Genomic DNA, 19,224 nt, shown 5'->3' with positions numbered 1-19,224 from the left:
GGATGTTTGGCGCTGAGATGAGGAGCTCCGTGTGACCTCACTCCTATGAATATTCCCTGGGGTCTGAGGTCCTCTGTTAGTCCAGTGGTTCAGACTCGGAGCTCCCACCACAGGAGCTTTGGCCCAACCCCCGGCTCGTGAACCAAGTTCCCCCAAGCCACGCAGGGTGGCAAAGAAAAAAAAAGAGAACGATAACAAAGTAAAAAATAAAATTAGACCAGGAAACTAACAGGTATGTTAGAAAGAATATAAAAATAAAAGTGTAGATGAATCAACATCCGCAAGGTACAGTATCACAATAGTAAAAAAGAGGAGGAGAGAAAAGATAAATAAATTAATTAAAAGGGGGGGAAAAGGCCTAAGCAAGGGTGAGGTTTGGGTGGTGGGCAGGGCCTATGCTCAGGACCCACAGAGCTGGAAAAAGCCCTGGGGGCTGTGGGGGGCGGGGCTTAGGCTCAAGGAGCAGAAGGGCCCAGGCCTGCCCCCCACCCCTGGCCTCAGAGTGCGGGGACCTCTCCTGGGAGCCCAGCAGACTTCCTGCGCCCGAGTGGGTGGGGCAAACGCCCACCGCTCCTCTCCGGTCCTGGAGGGCCCCTCCCGCCTGCCTCTCCTGAACTCCCCGGCCTCAGGGGCGCCAATCCTGTCTGTCCCCCACTTCTCCCCACCCTCAGTTCTCCACGTCCTACCTGTTCACCTTGGGGTTCTTCCTGTCTCTTCGGGTGTCAGAGTCCCGCACCAGCGCCGGCAGGCGCCCTAGTTGTGGGGAGACACTAACTCCTTGTCCTCCCACAGCGCCATCTTGACTCCTCCGAGCTTACGGGTTTTATTACAACAGTTATCTTATTGTCTGGTTTTCTTACAAGTTGCCTCAAAATGTTCCAAGGACCAAGGAGGGAATTTTTTTTTTTGGCTAACTTAACACTTCAAGTAAAGCACAGAAGCATAGCTAGGATAGGAAGTGGTGAATGAAATGTTTATTATTTTTTAAAGTAGTCAGTCTTCACGAGGGAGAAATTACTAGTTCAGGCTAGTTCTTCTCTTCCCAAGGTGTTTATATTAGAAGCCTACTTTCTTTTGTATCTAGAGAGAGAAAATTCATAATTTTTAGGACGTCATCACCTCAGAAAAGTCTGCATTGGGATTTTGGCCACACGGAGCAGAGAAAAAATGCAGTACTCGTGAGGCAGTAACTAGGCCAGCATGCTTTATGGCTCCTTGTTATCCAGTGATGGGAGAGGGGAAACCCGTCTGAGCACAGTGTCTAGTTTCTTCTATTAAGACTCTTGCAGAGAAGGCATGCACTTGATGGAAGGGTCCTATTGCTAAACCAGTTTGAAAGCCAGTCACTTGAGCTATTGATCTCTGCCTAGAGGAGTCACACCAAAATCATCCCTAAAATGAAAGCCAGCTGCCCTGGGATGGGAGCCCACCTCACCGGCTTATCCTTCCACACCTCGCTCGGCCTGGGCTTTAAGACAAAGCTGGGGTTGGGCCCTGTGGGTCAGAGAAGACGTCTCCTTCAGTATATTCTTCACTTCTTGCTCCCTTCAAATCACAGACAGGGTAAAATTGTAGGGGGTCTTCTTTTAAATGGCTTTTCTTTTTTTATGTGTGTAAACAGGTAGAGCTCTGGCTCCCATTCCCAGTCTGAACCTTTCGGGAAGGTTCTCCCTAAGCATCAAGGCTCCATTTATCTTCTAAAGCCAGGCTCCCGATTCTCTTGAATAATCCCCCAAGAGTGAAGTCTCAGCATTCCTTGCTTCTCCTCCCCTGACGGAAACCCTGAGGCCCAGCATCCCAGGAGCGGTCCGTGCAGGGTGGCCCTGATCAGTGGGGAGTGTGATTTGAACAGCCACTGGCAAGGTGGCATATTTTGGATGATGTGGGTATTGCCCACCACCCACAGTTGCTGGGAAATGCTACAGCCAGCTTCTCAAAAGGAACTGCCCTGCTGATTTCTAAATAAGTTCAGTCTGGGTTGTCTGTGCCGTAAGCCACGGGTTAAGCCCCACATCCTACTGCTTGCTGTGGAACTCGGTGCTGACTGAGGGGTCAGAATGGCCATCAGTAACAGGTGAAAATCCTTATAAGTGCTGTGTGATGGAGCAAGGCCTGCTGGGAGAGGGGCTGTGTAATTCTGGCTTCTACTGCCAATGCAGTGACCTTTTCATGGGCTTAATCTCAGAGTCAATTCAAGTTTCCTAGTGGCCTACCGTGAACTTTGAAGAATTCATGGGAAAGGAAGGTGGCTGCTAAAGGAAGATGAACCTCTGTTCCAGAATCTGCTGTGAGTCAGGAGCAGGAAAGTGACGGGTAAACATGCTTTTCTTGCTACAAGTAGCAACACTCAAACTTTGACTTAAATATGAAGGGAAATGTATGATCTCTCAACACAAATTTGAGGGGCAGCTGGGCTTCAGGCATGAAAATTACAGTTTCGTTCCTTCCATCTGTGGAGAGAGAATAAACCGGCCCCCTCTTTGTGAAAGGAAAGCCGCTCAGTTTCTCTAGAGGTAATGCTTACCGAGGGCTCGGGTTTGAAGGCTAGCTCTGCCTCATTGAGACTTAGCCGTTAGTAATCGTTCCTCAGGATTCACAAGGCTCCCCACCTCAGCTGAGGGCACGTCATAAAGATGACAGTCTTCCTAAGTCAGTTTAAGCATGCGGGCATTTTTTAATGCAATCCTCATTAAAAATGCCGACAGCATTTTATCTGGAGCCAGACAAGTTGATAGTAAGGTCCAGCTGGAAAATAGTATTTAACGATAATGGGAAAACCGTGACCATGAAAAACAATAAGAACAATACCTTGATACCTACCAGGAATCCTAAGAAACCCTGAAGGCTGTGTGGGCAAAGAGCCTGGCACCGGTGCAGGAGGAGAGGAGTGGCCCAGCGGAGGAGAAACCAGCGCCCGGGAAGAGAGAGTGTTAGGCTTCACGGCTGGAGCCGACGGCTCAGGGCTGCAGGTGTTGAAGCCGCTCTGCTGCACGGAGGGCTTCGTGTTCTGCTTCTTGGTTGTGTTGAAGCTCACACAGCCTAGGGCCCTCTTCCTGGCTGTTAAACTTTGCAGCCTTGTACGTTCTCTGTAAATCACACGTGTGTTTGCGTGCGTGCGTGCACACACGCACACACACACGAGTCATCTTTATTTTCAGTGACCTTAAGAAACCGTTGTCCCACTTCTCTCTCATATACACCTGCTGGCCTTACTTAATACCACAGCTTAATGGACAGAAGAGCTGGGCTGTTATTTGTGTTCCTCCAGTGTGGCTTTGGGCTAACCGACGGCACTTTTCTCCAGCTGCACTTGTGAAACGTCCTGTGCGTGGCAGGAGTTATTTCCCTAGGTCCTTCCTTTCTTTGAACTGATCAGAACATTAGATTGGTCCTAAAATACAGAAAGAAATTTCAGCTCATAAGATAAATGGCGCATTGTCAAAAGGATTCTAAAAGACTGTATTTAAACTGGTCCTGTCAAAAGGCTTCCTTGAGAAGGGATCGTATTAATTAATGGCGTGGCTTCTTGCTGACCCTAGACCAGCAGGGTGGTTATAAACGTTGTCTGTTTGTCTTACCTGTCCTGCGGCCCCCGTAGTCCAGCCATAGGAATAACTAAATGTCCTGGGGAAAATCCTACCCACCTCGAGGAGCAGGAAAGAGGGGGAAAGCCAAGTGAGAGACGGCCCCTCCTACTCACCTCTGCCCCCTCATGCTGCAGCCCCCCTTCTCCAATCTGGGGCCAGGACCTCCCTCGCATCTTAAGGTGCCTGGTCAAGACAGAGGCACCCTTGGTGGGAGACAGGCAGCCTGCCTGAGGCCAAACAGGAGGCCTTGGTGAGCCAGACCCCCTTCTCCTTCAGCTCACGGTGAAACTCCGACTTGTGGGACTCCGACCTGCCCTCCTTGCAAGTGAGGATACACCCCCTGCAGGAGTGTGCCCGGGCTGCCTCAGCAAAGCGCCACAGACCTAGCAGTTTAAACAAAAGAACTTCATTCTCTCGCACTTCTGGAGGCTAGAAGTCAAGGTCAAGGTGTGGGCAGGGCCAGTTCCTCCTGAGGCCTCTCTCGGCACACGGACTCCATCCTCCCCGTGTCCTCACAGGGTGTCCCTCTGTGAGTGTCTTTGTCCTGATCTCCTCTTGTAAGGACACCAGTCTTATAGGATCAGGGCCCACCCATATGACCTCATTTGCCTTAATCACCTCTTCAGAGGCCCGTCTCCAAGTACAGTTAGATTCTGAGGAACTGGGTGTTAGCACTTCAACATATGAATTCTGGGGGCACATAACTCAGCCCTGACAACCCCCAAGCTCCGTTTCCAGCAGAGCCGACTGGAGAGAAGGTGGAGACGGGAAGATTGAAGTGACCATGTTAGGCCACCACTCTCAAGGCCTCCCGTGGATGTCGGGGACTCGGCACTCTTCACTCCTGTAAACAGAAGCATCCAGAATACAGCCAGAGGCAACGTCTCTGCCCAGAATACACGCAGGAAGTGTGAGCTGCTCTGCAGCCAAAGGGCACGACAAAGCAGTGCTTCCGTGCTGCTGGGACAGACCCTGCAGCAGCCAGACACGGGCCACCCGGGAAGGACACAGCCCTCGTCAGGGCTGAAGGGCTCCCGAGACCGTGCAGGCCCAGCCTGCGAGCCGCGCATGGCCCTGTCCCCTGTGTCACTCAGAGGCTGGCTGGGACAGAGGGAGCTCAATAGGAAGAATTGTGCATCAGGTAGCAGAGAGCCGAAGGGGCCAAAGGCTCGTGTCGGTATCACAGAGGCAGTGACTAGAGGATCAGCTCATCTCAGGGCTGTGGGGAAACAGGACGAGCTGAGAGGAGAGCCCAGGCGAGCCACCGCTGAAGCCTGCGAGGGCCACCCGATGGCTCACTATAGAGAGACCCGTGGAAAAGGGTGCTGCCCCCCGCAGCTTGGGGGGCCTCTGCAGAGCTGGGATTAAGACCTCTGAGGGGAGCTGCGGCTGGCCGGTGCTGGCATCTTCGAGGGAATCCCACGAGGCTAGGAAAAACAGCAGCGTGGAACCCACTGCTGATGGCATCACCCCGTTGCTGCTGGGGTGAAGAAGCACGCTGTGGCGATGCCGGCAGGGCAAGAAGTCCTCCTTCCCCTCCAGTCTCGCAGCTGCTCTCCGGTCCTCCCCAGGGCAGAGCGTGACGCATGGGGGGGCTGGTAAAGCAGGAACGTCGTCCGCAGAGTCTGAGCTCCGGCCGCACAGAGCAGAGCTGCTCCTGCCACCAGCAGCATGTTTGCAGAGTGAACAACAATTTAGAGAAGCTTATTATGAGGCGTCAGGGAGAATCTCCAGTCTATCATTTCATAGAAGATGGGAAGGGCAACACAGCACACTTCGCCGAAAGTCATGTGGTTTAGGCATTTGTGGTACAGAAGTTAACCTCAAGTATCCTTGCGTATCAGCACAAGGGGGCCGGGTCACTTTATTGACGTGATCTACAGCAGCTGAAATAAATGGCGCAGGAGAAGTTCGTCTTAGATACCTGTTTGAGGACTTGCTAGAAATCCGCCTACTTCTCTGAGTACTTCATCCAGTAGAAGTGGTTATGACATCATGGCACAAGGAGTAGGGGCTGAGCTTTTCACGTTACCTACTGTTTATGATTCACACTGTTTACCTGATAAGACACTAGCAGTCAAAAGTAAGTGAAAGTGTTTCACAAATACTGGAATCTCACCCTGGACACCCAAGCTCAGTCACCATTTGCACCTTGTAATATTTCCTACCCAGACATAAAGAATTTTCGGTATTGAAATAGAAGCAAAATAACTCAGTAATTGCCACTTCCTCCTTCTTGTGTTTCTTGCTCTGGGTCGCACATTTGGAGTGTGTTTTATACGACGTATGCATTAAGTAACACCTGGGAGGTGCTAAATATATATTGAACAGCAATAGTAAAGGGACTTACTCATCTTATGGAAATACTAGTAACCTCAGTGGGAGATTGAAATTGATATTAATAACATATGTCTCCAACGAAGTGTACAGAATCCTGGAGAAGTCAAGGAGTATTAGAAGCCACCAGACAATGTGGCACATCCTCCTAAAGCTTCACTTTAGTAAAAAGTTTGAAGGAAATAAAGCTTTTTTTAAAACAGTAAGCGTAGGTCAGACACTGAAATTATAGAGTAAGATGAAAAATTTCATGTGGACTTTCAGATAGAATAGACTTGAAAAAATTTTACCCTTGATTCTGATGTCGTATCTCCAGGTACTCATGTCTGAGTTTATTCTTCTCTGCTGTGGGGGACTTAATGAAGTTTTGGAAGTGGGGAAGGAAACTTGAATAAGTGAACAGTTTGTATTTTAAAATATTTGTGGGTTTAGTGCTTCAAGTGATACATACAGAAAGAAGGAAAAAATCTAAGGATTTTTCCAAGTAAATTCTTCAAGGAATTGCTCCAATGTGTAGATAAGATATCTGCATTTAGCACTGTCAGTCACTATCAGACTTCACAAGTGGTGTAACATTTCCTTATCTGATCACATTCTTTGAATAAAAGCCATCTTTGCAGTAAATGCAAGACTAAACTTCAAAGCAAGACCACAGATGGACATAAATTTCTTATTTTTAATATCTTAATTGATATAGCTTAGTATGTACAAAATGATACATATAATAATATATATGTGTTGTAATAATTCAAAGACTTATAATACATAATTTTTAAATCCATGCATTCAGAGAATCAGGAACATAGCAGACCACAAGCGGTTTTATTGTCCAAGGTCTTTTTAAAGTTTTGTATAATGGCTAGGGTTTTGTAAGATCATATAAACACTGCATCTTCATTTAATTGTCTTGCCTCATGGTTATATAAAAGTGTTAATTTGCAGAGGACTGAGGCCACCTTTTACCATTTTCCTGCTTTCTCATTAGTTACCAGTGTTGGCCTCACAGCAGGTATTTACCTACCAATGAATAATAGCAGCTATAGCCAGTTAATCAGCGATCTCCCTGCAGTGCACGTGTTTGCTGAACATGCCTTCATAGTCCTTGGGTACGAAACTATATTTAAGAATTCAACAACTTCGTGACAGTTGTGTTACTCTAATCTCATGATCTGAGGATAAAAGTCTTTGTTCAGCAACATTTGAATAAATCCCACACAAATGGAACCCATAGTAAGTAAGCAAGTTTGACAGATTCTGCGGAACTAGTAGATATTTCTGTGTTGTGAACAGTTGCTTTAAAATAGAAGGAGGTATTTGATTTGACTTTCAGATCCTGTTCCAAGTTGATGGCTTGCATTTTAGAATAAACTCGCCAATTGGAACATTTGTCTCCTCAGTAGGTTTGGGGGGTGTGTGTGTGTGTGGTTGCCATAAATAAAACCAATAAAGCCGTATTGCTTGGCCTTGCAGGTGCGGCTGTGTACGTTAGTATGTCTGGAGACAATCCTTTGTGGCCAAATATTGGGACACACACAGTAAGTATTAGGGTATACTTCCTAGGACTGCAGGATGGAATACTCGAAATGGGGGCTCTTCCCGGAAACTTGCAGTTATGGTTTCCTGTTCCCCAGATGTCCCCATTGTGACTTCTTATTCATTGTTTCCTGTCTGTTCTCAACCTGCCTATATGGATTTATCTCCTCCCTCTCATCTGCCTGGTTGGACTTCCCTGGGACCAGGACAGTAAGCACGCTGGAGTGGGTTTTGTAAAGACAGGGCACTTTGTGGGCCAAGTCCGTGGCTGTTCGGTGAGGAGTGAGGAATAGCAGATAAATTGGATAAACGGGGTCCCCAGTACTGCCTGTGGAGACTCGCGTTCCTGCCCAGAGTGCAGAAGTGAGGTGCTCAGCTCCGAGGACCACCCTGGGGAACTTGAAGGCTTGTCTCTTCCAGGTGGTGCCGGGTGGGGGTGGGGAAATAGATGGAGCTCGGGGAGACTTCCTGCCTGTGCCGGCCTCACAGTCACTGGCGCCTGGAGAAGAAGTTCTTGAAGGCGCTGTTGTAGGTCTTGTTGAAGGCCGTGTAGATCAGGGGGTTGAAGAAAGAGTTGGAGTAGCCGAGCCACAGGAAGACGCTCTTCCAGGTGGCGGGGATGTCACAGGAGCACAGGGGGCTGATGAGCTCCGTGGTGAAGAAGGGGATCCAGCAGAGCACAAACACCCCAATGAGGATGCCCACCATTAGGGCGGCTCTCTGCTCCTTCTGTTCTCTCCACGTGGCCCCTTCTGTCTGGAAGGTGACAGTGGCGTGGCGGACGGTGAACACCATCTCGGGCTGCCGAGTGGAGGCCTTCACCTGGAAAAGGTAAGCAGAGGCTTCAGGAAGAGCCGCCTCTTCACGCCTGCTGGGTCTGGGCGGGCTGAACCTAGATGCGGGTGGGCGTGAGCCCCGCACATCCACTTCAAGAGAACGTCCTCAGTTGTCCGGTGCAGGGACCGGGCAGCATGTGGGGACCACCCTCGGCTATGAAAACGTGCTGACAGAGCTGGGTGTTTGCTTACATCTTAGAAATGGAGGGAAAATAGGAACGTCTGCAATAATGCAACGACGATGGAGTCCCTGTTGCCGTCTGTTCAACAGGGAACAACAGAAGTAAGCAGGTCATGCGGTGTCTACAGTTTACGACCGCGGAACACGAGTAATCAGGAGCCCGCTAAATCCTTATCAAACCCCGTACACGCAGGACCCAGTATTCCAAAATCGAGAACTTTCTGGGTTGCTGTGAATCCCCTCTAAAAAGTTAGAATTTTCTAGAACTTTTCTTCTGGTATAAGGTTCCTACTGCTGTGCTTCCAGAACATATTCTACTGTTTGGGACAGTTCACTCACCAGGATGTTTATCTCCCTGTTTATTCTGTGTTCCGCCCCCTCCCCCGACTTTTATGGAAAACAGAGGCTCTAAACTCAGAGTCCCTCCACGTAGGTTCTCTCAAGTCCTCTGGAAGGCAGGTTCCCACTGAACTACGTTCTCCAGCTTCACACCCCTTCTCTAAGGGGGTGGAATTCCTGGGAAAGGAAGCTCTTTCCTCCATTCCAGCCCTGTTTTTTAGATCTTCGGGGAACTGGAATAAGGGGTGTCTGATGATGAGGCCCCCTAAATATAAGGAAATTGCAGTGGGCTGATTTGCTAAGTGAGCAAATTAGTTGCTCCAGTCACAATGTGGGACAGTTTCTGGGTCGATCAGTCATTCACTAGTGGTGAGACTACCCTGACATTAAATCCTCTTCTTCCCAACTCCAGCCTTCTGTGACCCCCGTACGCTTGAAAAGGAGAATTACCCAGCTCGCGCCCCAGCAGCTTCCCTATCGTATAGAGTAAGTGAGCTGAAAATAGGAACACTATAGTTAAGGGAATGTTAGCTCATGTATGAATTATTAAATTTATGTGATAGCCTTCCTGTCATCTGTTTGAAAAACAGTGAAACCCCAAGCATTATACAATTAAACAGAAGATCGTGAATATTGAAACAAATAGTTCCTTCTTCTGCAGCCCTTAAAAGCACATATAAAATAAGAAGTGAAAATCTCTGTCTCCCAGTCTCACCCCTGGATGGAACCATAGTTACCTTTCTTATTTATTAGTGTATATCTGGGAATGCATTTCATGGAGTTAATTTATAGAAATGCAAACACAGTTTTAGTTTCAATTTTCAGCATAAAGAAAATAGGGAAAACTACCCATTTCCTTAATAAAACTCAATCCCAAAATGGCATCAAGGCAGCCATTTCCCAAAGATGGCAATGGAAGAATAATTCTGGTCCTGACTCTTAAATCCCTAAGAAATTCTCCTTCCTTTCAGACCTTTTCGCTGCTAAGACTGGCCACTCAGGGTTGTGACGCCATTGTGACCACCCGTTAATTCTCTATAGCACACCTGGTGTAAAAGCGGAACATTTAAACCAGACTCAAAGGCCCTGGGGTAACAGTAGAAATAAATACAGCAACACATAACTAGATATTCTGGCTTTTGAGCTATGACACACTCTAGGGAATCTCTCCACCCCTCCCGTCCCCGCTCCCTGTCTGCCTTCCCTGTGGTCAGTGCCTTTTCAGGTTGACTCCAGAAGCCCATGCTTAGCCCTTTAGATACTCAAATTCCAGTGGCAAGACACAGTGAGCCCCACGGTTGGACTACCAGTGTATGACCAGTCTTCTATGAAGGGTGAGATACACCCCCAGTGCTACACGTTCTATTAGTAGGAGTTTGCTCTTGCATAATGGAAAAAGCTGCAAAGTTTCCATTCTGAGGAGCCGTCTTCTCTCCTAATGATTGACACTGAGAATGTCTGCCTCTTTTGAGACTCTGCTGGTACCTTCAGACACAGTCCTGACCTGTATCCAAAGGGGCTGCCGTATCAGAATGTAGCACAGTACCTCATCATTCGTCCGAGAGACACAGGATCACAGGGTTGTTTGTTTTCCAGGTGTAGCGTGGGATATGAATATTTCTATAGCCCAAGTATTATAAGACAGTTTTATGGAAACCCATCACTTCCAATCTTGGTCCTCGTAAGGGAATGTTAAGTGCCGTTAAGTGTGGGCCTGCTTGTGTGGGTATTTGGCAGCTGTACTATGAAATCCTGGATTCTTCCAGTATAAAGTACCCGGGTTCTTATGAGCTGTTCCCAAACATAGCATGCATTCATTGTATCTACAAGAGTTTTCCACTGTGTGATAGTTCCAATGTTGCATAAGCGTACTCTTGAAGACTTCCCAGTTACTTTATTCCTCAGCTTGTCTTCAGGATGATTTCTCTCTGTCAGTAGGACCCCCAGGCATTCTACCCACCGTCCTTTTCACTGAGTTCTTAGCACAACACTCTGGGAGCACATTCGTGGGGCCCCTTTCCAGCAGAGAATCTAAATTCATTTTTAACAGTTCTTTTAATGTTCCATGGGGTCTTCTCCCACTTCTTAGAATTCTATTTTGAATTCCAATTAAACTTTTTTCCTAAATACATTGTTTTTATGGTTTGCTTTGAGTAAAGAATTTTCATAGGTTAGAGAACTCCATGTTTCTCAGAAAAGCACGCTCTCTATGACCGTGGTGAGAAATGTTGAGCATTTTATGGGTCCCTCTCTTGTGTGTGTGGCATTCAATACCAGCTCCCTCGGTGAGAGTGTCATTGGTCTGAAGTGGCTCTTCCGGGATAGCAGAGGCTCAGCTGCGGGGAGGGGCTTTGCCGTTGGGGAGTTTCGGGCTCCCGATGCTGGCAGGTGGTTGATTTGGCTGCTCACCCTATGGCTCTCTGACTTACAGACTCCTTAGCTCCTTGCTCATCGACGACTGCAATAAGGCACTTAATCAAGTCTGGAGAATAGACTCTATTGATTACTCTGTCAATTACTCATCATGGTCATTAGTAGATTCACAGAAGGAGAGGTAATGGGGCAAAAAAAGGTGAACATTCAAGCCGAATTGCACCTTTCCCATCTATCTTCGAAGTGCTATATCATTTAAAGCACAAACCTCACAATTTAAGATTCACATGAAAAAATTTTCTAAGTGAACACTTAGCCTCACATCTCCAAATAAGCGAATTTTGGGGGGGGACATGTACCTATGAGTTAGACTTCTCATTCTTCCAAAATGGTATGTGTTAAATAACTGTTTACTGGTTAATCATAAATCTAGCATGTTCTTTTATTTCCTCAAACTATTCTGCTTCACCTCCCTATTAATATCGCAGATAATCAATAGATTATCATCAGTGTGCGTATTGAAATTAAGGGGTGAAGACTCTTACCTTGGAAGTGTGGCTTCAGGTGACTTGCAGGTGAGATCAGGTCACTGTCACGATGTAAGATGCACTGATGAGTCAGGATGTTCAAGCTAGAAATGATCTTACCCATTTAAGGAGGGCTCCACGAGGGGCAGAATAAGAACGTCCCCACAAACTTAGCAAAAGACCAGCTATTCTGTAGCTGTGGCAACAAAGAGCCTTGCTACTTGCTTAAACCCCTTCAGTGGATCAAGGACAATGCAGCTCTGTGAATATACACCTGCAAACCAACCAGTCGGTGTCAGCCCTCACTTCTGAACGTCAGCCAGTTAGGGCAGGACTCACCCCAATAAGTGCATCTCTGAGCTGCAGTCAACCAACAGCAGTCTCACGCAGTAACCCCACTCTGGGGGTGTCAGCTCACTGCTCCCCTCCATGTCCTCCAGTCCCTGAACTCAACGCTGTCCCCAGTCCCCATAGATGATGGGCATTCTGCTCTGTCAGATGGTGCCTGACAAGTGTAGCTTTCTCTTACTATATAGTAGGGAGTATTTTTATTTCAGATACTGTGTGGTGGTTGTATCATCCTTGGACATTCTAGAGAGTCCACCGAGATCATTTTGTGGATCCTCCCCAGGATCCTCGGACTGCAGGTGCATTCACTGTACCCCCGACTCCAGCTGCCTTTGGATCTGCAGATGCACATCATTCTCAGTGAGCTGAGTTCCAGCCAGCTCCACCGGGCTCTTCTCACTCTGTGTGTTTTGTTATACAAGGATTGTAACCAAGGGTCTTTGAATAAGATCATTCAGCTTAGGTCTTTGTATCAAGTAACTAGACCTTTGTTTGAGAGGTGCACCATTTGGTAATTGACTTACGTTTTTTGTGTAAGGCTATTAGATCTCTTGTCTTGGAGGTATACCATTTAGTGAAAATTTTTATGACATAACCTACTTACTATATTGTTGTTTTCTTTGTTTTTGCTGTTGTTTGTCTAAATATGCAAAGCCTTGTTTTCATAGGTTGGTTTGTTTGTCTTTTGTGCTGGAATACCTTTTTTTTTCTGTTGAATATAAAAAGGATTGTTCCGTAAGGCATTGGCTTGATAAGCTCTAATCCATTCCAAGGCAGATCTGAGGCTAATGATTTGGGGACTGTTAGACTTGTGACCAATTTGTGAAAAAGCAGTTGATCAAACTTTGCTTTGGGTTCTTCACAAAACTTAGTGAGGGCACTTGCTATCTTGTCAATTTATGAAAAAAATGTCACCATGTCTAGTTGGTATTCCAGCTCATTGGATTGGTGGTCATATGGCCCCCTCTTGGCCTGTGGTCAAGGATTTGAGACACCATGCACAAGCACAAACTGTTGGCCAACTGTAGTGGCCTTTTTCTTGTGTGTCATGGTTTGTCTAAGTCAAAGTCGCAAGCTTCTCCTTTGTGAACTTCTATTTCCTATTTTAAATTGCACTATAATGCTAATTCTTGCATTTCTCTTGATAAATGTGAAAGAAAATTTTTTTACTTAATGAGGAATTTCTGAAAGTCAAAATCAATAAATTAACATATTTAAGATCAACTCTAGAAAAATTAGAAGACAAACACTAAACAGTTGAGAGTCAGCTTCTTTACTTCTGCTAAGACCTTAAAACAAAATTCTAACTCTAAGTTAGTCTCAAAGATTTTGTAACTTTCTAAAACCTCCCCACCTTGCACATCTACATCTCCCATCTACATTTCTACTCAGCTTTACCTGACCTCCTAAATGAACTATCCTTTTTTCAGGGATTTTCTCAGGAAAAACAAAATCACATTGTAAAATTGCCAGACAAGAAGTCAAATCTATAGAATTTCAGTTAAAACCTTGGTCTACAGCTAAGATATAGGCTATAATTAAGAATTTTTCTAAACTTCAGGGAGAAGGGCAAAAAATTGCTGTAGAATTTAGACTTCCTCTCCCGTTGCGGAGCACAGGCTCCGGACGCGCAGGCTCAGCGGCCACGGCCCACGGGCCCAGCCGCTCCGCGGCATGTGGGATCTTCCCGGACCGGGGCACGAACCCGTGTCCCCTGCATCGGCAGGCGGACTCCCAACCACTGCGCCACCAGGGAAGCCTGAATTTAGACTTTTTTTAAGAGTATTGAACAAAATTCTTATTGTCCTGGACTACAGATCAGCAGCAACTAGTTAATTAAAATCCCCCTCAGATGAGGAAAAGTATTTAAAACTAGAAGGATAGAAAAGAGAAGAGCTGTATAACCCAGCTGTGGAAATTTAAAATATAAAATACATAAAGCAAGTTCAGAAGGCTTTTTTTAAGAGAAGATTAAATAAGGATTCAAAATTATAAACTAAGTATAGAAAATAGACTTCAGAAAACTTTCAAGCAGTATTCTGATGTAAACCCAACAGCTGAAGTATAATCTTGTCCTGTCTTTCTATAAATGGGCTCAAACCTGAATTAGGGAATTAATAAGAAAAAATAAATTTAAATGTGAAATTGCCAATTTAGAAAATATCCAATATGGGGCTAGACATTGCCATATATCCTTAGAAAGTAAATAATACAAGATATGGCTCTCTAGATAAAACATTCAAAAGCACCTCTGTTTTCAAAGATTTGGGAGCCTAGACAAGAACACCTGTAAATATTGTCAGCAGAAGAATCTTTGAAAGAATCAATGTCCCCTATTGGCTAAAGATCAAAATGACAACTATCTAAAATCTGTCCAGTGAAGTCACTCCAAGGCAGATATTATCACCCAACAACTTCCCGTCCTTCTAAACTTCTAAGGGGAATTGCCTATAGTTACAGATGTACAACAGTACAGCTTTCTTGTTTATATGGGTGTCGCCATAGCTACCATTATCCCCACAATTATAAAACAGCAGCTCCTTCAGCCTAAAATGTTAGAGCCATCGGAAAAGGGAACATGCAACTCAACTTGTAATAAGTTTTAAAACATTGAAAACAATGATTGGTTGTACAGATGCTGAAATAAGACCATGAGAGACAGATCTATGGTGTGGCTATTTGAAGGGCTTAAGGGAAAGTAGACCTTAGTTAATACAAAAATTCAAGCAGTGAAAATCTTTAACAATCCTGTGTGCCAACTTGTAACTGATATTTCAGGATCATTATCAGAATACTTTAGTTTCTGTAACACAACTGCAAATTTAATAAGTAGAACCCGCTTCCAGATAAAGTGTACTGCTGTCCTTACACATTATGAGATTATAGCTGGTCTGTACATGAAAATGTGTACACTGTATATAATTCAAGACATTACTGAAGAAATAGCAATGATCCTGGAGTCCTAATGGACAAAAGACACCACAGACAGAAAGATTAATTAGACCAGAATGCATGAGAGTCCAGATTGATTCTTCCTAGGTTATCATGAATGTGCCTTTTTGTACCAATGTGAAAAGGCTGGGCCGTACTCCAGGTGGATTAATTCAACCACATGACACCTGTCTAAGAACTATTGCCTGCTGAAGCCCACCCCTTAATTCAGTAATTAAGGCTTTGACTCCTTGCCTCAGAGAAATTACAGGCATCAATTAAACTAGTGTCAGCACATCTTCAGAACTTATATTAAGCCTTTGAATCTTACGTTATCATATGTAGTAAATCCCCATTGCTAACTGAAACCAGCCAACCTTTTTCTACTGATCGGTTCACTGTGATTCAGCATCTGTTGTCCAGAGCTTTAAAGGCTTCTGCACAGCGCTGTTCTGACAGACGGGCATGTTGATTGCTGTGCAGTCTGAACGTCAGGCCTCCACAGATGAAACTTCATCTTCAAGGAGGAGCAACAACAGTGGTGGCGATCTGGACAGTCCTCGATGGTCTCTCTTGAAGCTTTGGCCGAATGAGGACCCAGATCAGGGGGATGAAAACTAAACTTAGGGCGAGTCTGCATGTTCTGCAGCCTGGGTCCAGTCTTGAACGTACTCTGTCGGTCAAGGGCAGTTCCTCTCAGGGGACTTGGTCTTGCAAGCCGTGCCAGTCCCTCACTTCTGAAATTCAGGCATCCACGGACGGACTCACTCCAATAAACTCCCACTGGAGTAACGCCCAACAAACAAAGCTGCTCATACAGGTGACGTCAACCCACTCAGACCTCGAAAGTGCCGCAGTCCCTTACACTGGCAAGGCACAAATCCAGCTCTGTCTTCACGTCAGCTCTTCAGTAGGGGTTTCATCAGACTTTGTCAAGGGTGCAAGGCCTGCCTCTCTTGTGTTTCCTGTTTTCATCTTGGTATCTGACAAGGGTTAGGCTTTCAGTATGTATTTGAATAAAACTCTGAAGATACAGAACAGGGAAGAAGCGTTGTGTTTCCCTAGGTAACATAGCTAGTTGGTGGTAAAACTGTATTTAGAAACGTTGGCACCTGCTACCACCGAGAAGTCAGGAAGCCTGGTTTTTAATTAACCCTTCACAGTAACATGAGGACAGAGGCAGTGCCGCATTTTATGCAGAGCCCTGGATCACTTAGAGGCTTTGCAAAGCCAAGGGACCCATTTTTGAAAGTTATCCGGCAGAGAAGGAACATGAAACAATGCTTTGCTTCTGCTCTCTCCAAAGCTGAGCAGTGAAAACCCCTCTTCCTTCCACACTAAGCCCTCTGAGACAGAAGTATAATTGCTTTTCCCTTCTAAAGCTGTTTGGTATTAATTATAAATTGTGTTTACCTGGATAAGCGCCCTGGCAGAAGAGGATCTGTGTAAGGAGGGCCTTGGTGGGCAGCCAGCCTCCTGTTCCTGACCTGGAATCGGGGTGGATGCACACACACAAGGGCATTCCAGGCAGTTTGGCAGCACTCTTACCCATCAGCACTCTGTGTCCAGTTTAGAAATCTAACAGGTCAGGGTTTCCCAAATTTGGCACTATTAACATTTTGGTCTGAATAGTTCTTTGTTGTTCAGGGTGTCCTGTGTGTTGTACCACGTTTAGCAGCATCCCTGCTCTCTACACGCTAGATGCCGTTAGTACCCTGTCCCCAAGTCTTGGTAATCAAAAACATCTCCAGACATTCCAGATGTTCCCTGGGGTAGGGGAAGGTAATTTGGGTGAGACTTTTGTTCTAGATAAAAGGACAGGTGCCCTCTGACCCCTTTTTCCTTCTTGTTTCTAGAATGATGCCCTCCCCTTTCTCCCATACCTACACCTCTGGTTCCTCTAAGTTTGACTGACTGGTTATACTTGGAATTAGCTACTGACTCGAAAAATACAATCATATTGCAATGTTCACAATGCATGTCTCTCTCACTAGACCAGACTCTTCATAGGCAAAGATGATGTCTTTATCATTCCTTGACCCCTTGCAGCAAGCCTGTAGTATGTGCTCAGTGTGCTTAATTGAATTTCCTTTGTTGTCCCAGAACCAGGAACAGAAATGGGTGCTGCATAGTATTCTGATCTAACGTAAATGTGTGAAGCAGGTTCAAGGGATCACCCTTGGCAATGAGTGCGGTAGGGGGTGGGCAGCCTGCACAGCCGGTGGATTCATGTGAACTCTTATGGTCCCCGAATCTTGAATCATAGGGTCAGATTACCAAGAGTGAACAAAAAGCAGGAAAGCGTGGATGGAGAGAAGATGAGAAAAGAGCCCTCACGGGTGCTGTAGCAGTTGCCGTACCTTAAATGCCACTTGTAAAGAGCTGGGGAAGTGTCTGCCTTAGCGTTTTAATTTCCTCCTGCAGCTTTACTCATGTCCCGGGAGGCAAGCAAGTGGTCCTCAGCTGCACGGACAGTCTGATCAGGGGTGGGGACAGGCCCAGAAAGCAGCACCACAGGCAGTGGGTGCATATAACAAGGGCAGAGGCTCTGAGACAGGTGTAAACAGTATCTTTAACCTTGCGTGAGGACAGGAGGATGCTGGGCACGACAGTAACCCAGGAGATACCACACTTCGCAAAATTAATTGGCAAAGAGAAAATAGACTGGGTTGAAACACTAACCTGCTTTGCCTGATGTATGGCAGTCTTCCTGCCAAGTCAGATGACCGTCCCTCCCTTCCCACCTCCTCAAACACCCCCCACTGTAAATACAGGAAGCTGCACTTTTCTCTAGTGCAGCCCCAGACACCAACTTCCTCAGGCATTCTAAAGGATGTTATAGATCCATAGAATTTTCAAGCCTAGTGGGACCCTGTAGAATTCTGTAGTCCAGATCCCTCGTTTTATATATAGGGAAAGAACCCATGAGAGATGACCTGCTCTGTGAATCTGAGCATGTCAGAGCAGAGTCTGTGATGCTTTCTTTCTCTCTCCCAGTCTACCTCCGTCCCTTCCCCTCCAGCCCCCACCAAAATACTAAGAAGTCCCACTTTCTACGGATGTGTGGGGAGATGTGCTGGGGATGAGGCCTGTGCAAATGCAAGCAAAGTTTTTTAAGGATCACGTTAACACCCACCTCCACAGCTTCGGAAACGGGGGAGACGCTGTTGGCCTTCCAGGGGCCCACGCGGAACTTGGCCGCCTTGTAGATCTTCCAGTATACGAAGAGCACCACGCAGAGCGGCAGGTAGAAGGCGCCCACGGTGGAGAACACGGTGTAGGAGGGCTCGCGGCTCACCTGGCACTCCTCGCTGCCCTCAGAGTAGGTCTCCCCCCAGCCGAAGAGCAGCGGGGCTAGGGAGATGACTGCGGAGAGCGTCCAGGTGAGCGTGATCATTACGTTGGAGATGCGCTTGCGGGCACGGAGCGTGTATTCCAGGTGACGGGTGATGGACCAGTAGCGGTCCAGCGCAATGGCCGTCACATTCCAGATGCTGGCCGTGCAGCAGAGCACGTCGCATGCGATCCAAAGCTGGCACAGCCGCCGGCCCAACTGCCAGCGGCGCCCGGACAGCTCGTGCACCAGGCTCAGCGGCATGACCAGAGCAGCCACCAGCACGTCCGAAATGGCCATGGATGCCACCAGGTTGTGCGGAACGCGATGGAACGTGCGCACGCGGAGAATGGTCGCCAGCACCAGCAGGTTCCAGGCGAGCGTCGCGGCCACCAGGAAGCCCAGCAAGGTGAGGACGAGCACGCCGAAGACGGAGACCAGGGGCAGACTGGCGCGCGAGTCTTCGGCGTCGAAGCTGCGGTTGGTCTCCAGAGGGGCGGGGGTGGGGAGGATAAAGTGGGTGAGGTTCGGCGGCAGATCCATGTCTGGGCCAGGAGACGGGCTCGCCGGTGTGCGGAGAAGGGGCGCTCGGGAGGAGGGGTGGTGACCACTGTGTCGGAAGCCACTCCGGATGTTTGTCACCTCTGGCCAGTGGCAGGGTTTCTGGAGAGTGTCTTGGAGTTTGCCCCGACCCCCCGCCAGCGAGCCTCCGTGGGAGACGGTGTGTCGGAGAGGAGAGGAGGGCGCTGGGCTGCGAGCCGCGGCGGGTCTGAATCCCTCAGGCGCTGGGAGAGCAGAGGCGAGGGGCTGTGTCTCGCAGCCGGGGCCCGTCTAAGCTGTCACATGACCAGGGCTCTTCGCCTCGGCGGAGACAGCAGTCTAGTCGCCCAGAGTCGGG

The 19,224-nt window shown here is 47.3% G+C and overlaps 1 protein-coding gene across 1 annotated transcript; it reads right to left on the bottom strand.

The window, feature by feature from the left end:
* Positions 1 to 7,946: 7,946 nt before the first annotated feature.
* HTR5A (5-hydroxytryptamine receptor 5A) lies at positions 7,947 to 18,869 on the bottom strand. The gene is made up of 2 exons (XM_060020083.1): positions 18,129 to 18,869; positions 7,947 to 8,279 (listed from the first exon to the last, which is right to left on the bottom strand). Exons 1-2 carry the CDS (start codon positions 18,867 to 18,869, stop codon positions 7,947 to 7,949), a joined length of 1,074 nt encoding a protein of 357 aa, XP_059876066.1.
* Positions 18,870 to 19,224: the final 355 nt, after the last annotated feature.

This window comes from Delphinus delphis, chromosome 9 (assembly GCF_949987515.2).
Source record: "Delphinus delphis chromosome 9, mDelDel1.2, whole genome shotgun sequence".
Lineage (NCBI taxonomy): Eukaryota > Metazoa > Chordata > Mammalia > Artiodactyla > Delphinidae > Delphinus > Delphinus delphis.
Note: the sequence above shows the minus strand (reverse complement) of the source record. Positions and strands in the feature narration are given on the sequence as shown.